Source organism: Octopus bimaculoides, chromosome 3, assembly GCF_001194135.2.
Source record: "Octopus bimaculoides isolate UCB-OBI-ISO-001 chromosome 3, ASM119413v2, whole genome shotgun sequence".
Classification (NCBI taxonomy): Eukaryota; Metazoa; Mollusca; class Cephalopoda; order Octopoda; family Octopodidae; genus Octopus; species Octopus bimaculoides.
In genome coordinates, this window is record NC_068983.1 from 122,147,861 (window position 1) to 122,152,589 (window position 4,729).

General features: G+C 33.1%; 1 protein-coding gene across 2 annotated transcripts in view; it reads left to right on the forward strand.

The window, feature by feature from the left end:
- The window catches only part of LOC106870148 (origin recognition complex subunit 2), a 24,272-nt gene that overhangs the window by 12,914 nt on the left and 6,629 nt on the right, over positions 1 to 4,729 (forward strand). For both annotated transcript variants that reach the window (XM_052966513.1, XM_052966514.1), the window contains 4 exons: positions 791 to 923; positions 1,528 to 1,621; positions 3,051 to 3,197; positions 4,304 to 4,540. In XM_052966513.1, the coding sequence (XP_052822473.1) occupies positions 791 to 923; positions 1,528 to 1,621; positions 3,051 to 3,197; positions 4,304 to 4,540 (611 nt within the window). The remainder of the gene's footprint in view (positions 1 to 790; positions 924 to 1,527; positions 1,622 to 3,050; positions 3,198 to 4,303; positions 4,541 to 4,729) is intronic.

Sequence of the window (4,729 nt, forward strand, 5' to 3'; positions counted from 1 at the left end):
AAAGTAGTGGTTTTCTGATTGCAGCACTCCTGTGAAATCCGGCTTTGTGCAGCTCCCGGTGAACAGTTTTTGTGGAAACTGTATTCTTAAGATGGTCATTAAGCTCTGCAGTAATTTTGGGAGCTGTACTTTGGTGATCCTTTCTAACAATTCGCGTAAGAGTCCGACAGTCCCTATCTGAAACTTTTGGCTTTCTTCCGGAGTTTTATTTTGATGAGGAGGTTTTTCCCTCTTTCTCAAAGGCTGTCATTACTTTCGAGACAGTACTTCTTGATACACACCAAACATTTCAGCTGTTTTCATTATGCTAGTGCCTGCCATACGAGCATCAACAATTTGACCTCTTTGAAAGTCCGATAGATCTATCATTTTAATTACCTTTTTCTGATGATATCTGAAATGAAACAGCAATTTTAGCAAAACATATTAGGCCACACTAATAATAAGTCAAAAAGCATAAAAATAAACAAGCTTTTGATGGTTTTATAGATATTTCAAAATTATGATGTTAGGTGTTTCCATTATTTTGTCCAACCCCTGTATATAGAGAGAAACTGTGTGTGTGTGTATGGGGATGAGATACTGCTTATGCAGCAGCAGATTCTGTTATACATGTATGGGTGTATTACACTGTATTGCAAGTGTCTTACTACACTGTAATTATTACTCTATACTGTATTTCATAATAATGTGACTGCTGCACTGTATAGCACTGTTATATTGTGCAGTGTATTAACTGCTTTTATACTAATTTCTATAAGTCATTAATACAGATCTTTTTTTTTCTCAGTTATGGATTCAATATTTTGGTATATGGATTTGGTTCCAAGAAATCATTATTAGAAAAATTCTTCTCTAAAAAACTCAATGGATATGATCATGTTATTGTCAATGGTTTCTTCCCAAGTCTGTCAATAAAACACGTATGTTGACCTTTCATTTTATTTTATTTCACTGATTTTGAAGATGATGATGTTACGGCCTGAAGAGCCATGGGTTGGGTGGAATTCCAGTGTGTTGAAATGCTGGGAAAAAGTCATCAGGATTTTACATCAGTTTTCCATGCTGGGGTTGGATGGGTGATTATTACACTCTTTGATGGCTTTGAAGACCAAATCCCACATGTAAGTTACATTTTTTTTTCATGGTTTCTGTAGCCAGATGCCCTTTCTAACCACACAGGCACACTTGTGCCTATACATGTTCACTTTCCCTAATGAATGCCTGTTGACAAAGGGCAAACTAATTGAAATAAAGTATAAATATTAATATCTCAAGAGCTAGTAATCTCTTCTCATAAAAAAGAAATTAATATATCTTTGAGAGAGCAGCCCAATGTGAAGCACAGTACAAAATAGTAATAATGAATAAATAGTTTTTTAAAAAAATAACTAAAGTCAATAGTCCATAAAATAATCATCTATTTAAATTGAGTTAATTGTTGATGAAATTTCTCTAACATGTGAATCATGTTTTATAACTACAGTTTAAAGAACTTAATCAATGTTATTGTCTTTCACATTTTAGATTTTAGATTCAATAACAGAAGAGATTCTTAATGAAGAAGGAACATTTAAAACCTTGTTGGACCAGTGTGAATTTATTAAGAAGTCTCTAGAAGGTCAGTAGCTTTTTATTTGTTTCCCTTATTAAATTGCTATTTTTATTTTTTTGTGATTTATAAATTAGTGAAAGGAATAGTGACAGTACTTATAACCTTTGCTGGTTCTTATAGACTGGTGTGACTTATTTTCAGTTTTTAACATCTGTAGGCTGGTGTTTGCTATGTGAACAAAGAATGAATTGCAGTTCTGGAGATAACTTAAATGTTGGTTTATAGCTTTGGGTACAAGATCACACGTTTGTAATGAAAGAACTATAGTTAACTAAATTAATGCAGTACATTACTGGTATCTGTAGGCAAAATTAGATATAGCAAGGTTAGAAAAAACATAAAGGGATGTTTAAAAAAATGGAAAAAATTCATTTAGTCAGCCTTCTATCACTTCTGCCATTCTGTCAACCTTCTTCTTCTATCAAAGATACAAGGGTGACAAATTTTTGTGAGGGGGTACATCCACTTAAATTAAACCAGTAATTGACTAGTTCTTATTTTATCAACTTGGAAAGCTGAAAGCCAAAATCACTCAGGTGGAATTTGCATTAAATGCTGCAGGAGATTTTGTCCACCTCTCCATTAATGTACTCCTGAATCTATCATGAAGCTGAATATTAGCAGGAACATGGAAATTTATATTATATAATGTTTGAACCCACTGGAGTTTTCTTATCACAAAGCAATATTACATTGTTGACGACTGCTTTTCAGTTCTGCTTGTTCTATATTCAAAGTAATGTGAAGAAGATATGGTAAGTAGGAAGTGTCAGTTGTTTCAACAAGCAGAAATACATGCTGAATGACATAACTCTTTGCCTGTCCAAAGCATTTTCATTTGTTTTTCTCCATGCTTGTTTTCAGACTGTTAGTTAGCCCTTGTTTCATATGTTCTGAGCAATCTAAAGTTCCTCTAGATGTTGAAAAAAAAATTGGGAATGTGTATTATGTACAGAGTTGGCCAAAAGTCACATGACTGTAAATCAAAATTCCATAAATTCTATCTGTAGTTCTGTATTAACTCAAATGGAAAAATGTGTTGCTCAAGGACTTCAGTTTGAACAATTTTCATGATGTTTCATGTTTAGATGCTTTTATTGAATTCATTCAATTGTTAAACATAAATAAATCTTGGAATTAAATGGTTTTGATTTACTGTCCAGTGACTTTTGGCCAACCCTGTATAATGCATAGATACCAAGGAAACAACCTGAGTGTTACATGTAATACACAGGACAGGCAAAAGATTTTAAGTACAGTAGCTCAGAAAGAATTGAACTTACATTCTGGGTCTTAATGCCACTATCCACCACTACTGCTGCACAGCAGGGCTATAGGAAGGTTTCATGATAGTAATATTTGGATGATGAATTGTGTTGTTAACTTATGTAATTAACAATGTATGTCTTGGTTTTTTCATTTACTTTTAATACAGATGATGACAGAGATTTCTTCCTGTTAATCCATAATATTGATGGCATCATGTTACGTTCAGCTAAAGTCCAGAATATATTTAGTTTCCTATGTAAAATTAAGCGTTTCCATATGGTCGCTTCTGTTGATCACATAAATGCGCCTTTAAGTAAGTCATTTAACTCCTCTTTCTCTCTCTCTCGTTTTGCATCCATTTTTTCTTGCTTGTGTACATGGAAGGGTTTTTGTGATGAAATCATTATTTTTGCAGCTGGATGGTGTCTTTTCCTACTGCTTACAGTAGGAATCATAATTCTGTAGTATTATTTCTTCTATGTTAATAAGAACATTGACAGAATTTTTCTAATATTTTAAACTTTGTTATGAATGGCTAGCTGCAACTGAGCAAGTTGGTATTATACTGAGACAGCTCACAAGTGCATTAATAGAATGCAGTGAGGAATTCAAATTTCAAATTCCATTATAGACCTTGAAATGACAGTAAACAAATTCAAATCTGTCTTTGACATAAAATCTCCTTGATCCAACAATCCAATGTGACATTATTTCATTGAAAGACCAACAACACTGTATACAATTATGTCTATTACTATAGCTGACGCTTTACAGAAAATTAGGGAGTAAATTCCATACATAAATACAAGTGTTGACTTGAACCCAGGTTTTATGAGTGAATGAATGAAAACAAAATGGTTAAGTTACTCATCGTAGGTTTCTAGTTGGAATTTAAACCACAAATTCCTAGATATATTTCCATGTATAAAATGTTTTGTTATGTACTCATTTCCAGCTCACATCAGTCTGGAAGAAGACAGATCATCTATATGATTACTTCATCTGTTGAATAAAGCTACTAAGTTTTCCTCTACAAATCTCCTTATTGTCTTTAATATAGAGCTAACAGGAAAGATTTGGTGACGTTTTTCAACTGGAACAATGCTGTTACCAAATCCTCCTCAATAATTTCCATACTGTCTTTAGCATATAGCCAACATGGAAGCTTTTATGTATATACTCAGTATGCACAATATAGAAACCAAAACTGCTTCAATAAGCCCTGTATAGTGTAAAATAGGGGTCATGCATTTCTACTTCTAAAAATTATTATTACCATGTCCTATAGTTGATCAAATACTTCATTCTCGTGGTGCTGATCAGAGAACTATTCGAAGACAACAAAACCCTAACCTTATATTGGCCTAGTTCATGCAATTTTTTCATTGTTTTTATTGTAATGTCATTTTGCTGTTTCAGTCTGGGACCAGATGCGCTACATCAGATTCAATTGGTTGTGGTGTGATGTAACTACTTATGAGCCTTACATGGAGGAAACAGCCTATGAAAATTCCTTGATGGTGCAACAATCTGGACGTTTAGCACTCAGCTCCCTGTCACATGTCATGCATAGTTTAACATCAAATGCTAAAGGGATATTCATGCTTCTTGCTCGCTATCAAATGGAAAATCAAGCCGGTGTTCAGAACTATCAAGGTAACTTTCTCATAAAACTATTTTGTATGTATGCTATTGGAAAAGTCAGCAAATTGAGTCAATGGGTTCCTCACAAACTTTTGTACGCTTGTCAATAGAATATGACAATAAATATGGTATTTTAATTAAATAAAACTTATTTGGTATTAAAATGTTTGAATATCTTTTCAAAATATTTCTATAACAAAT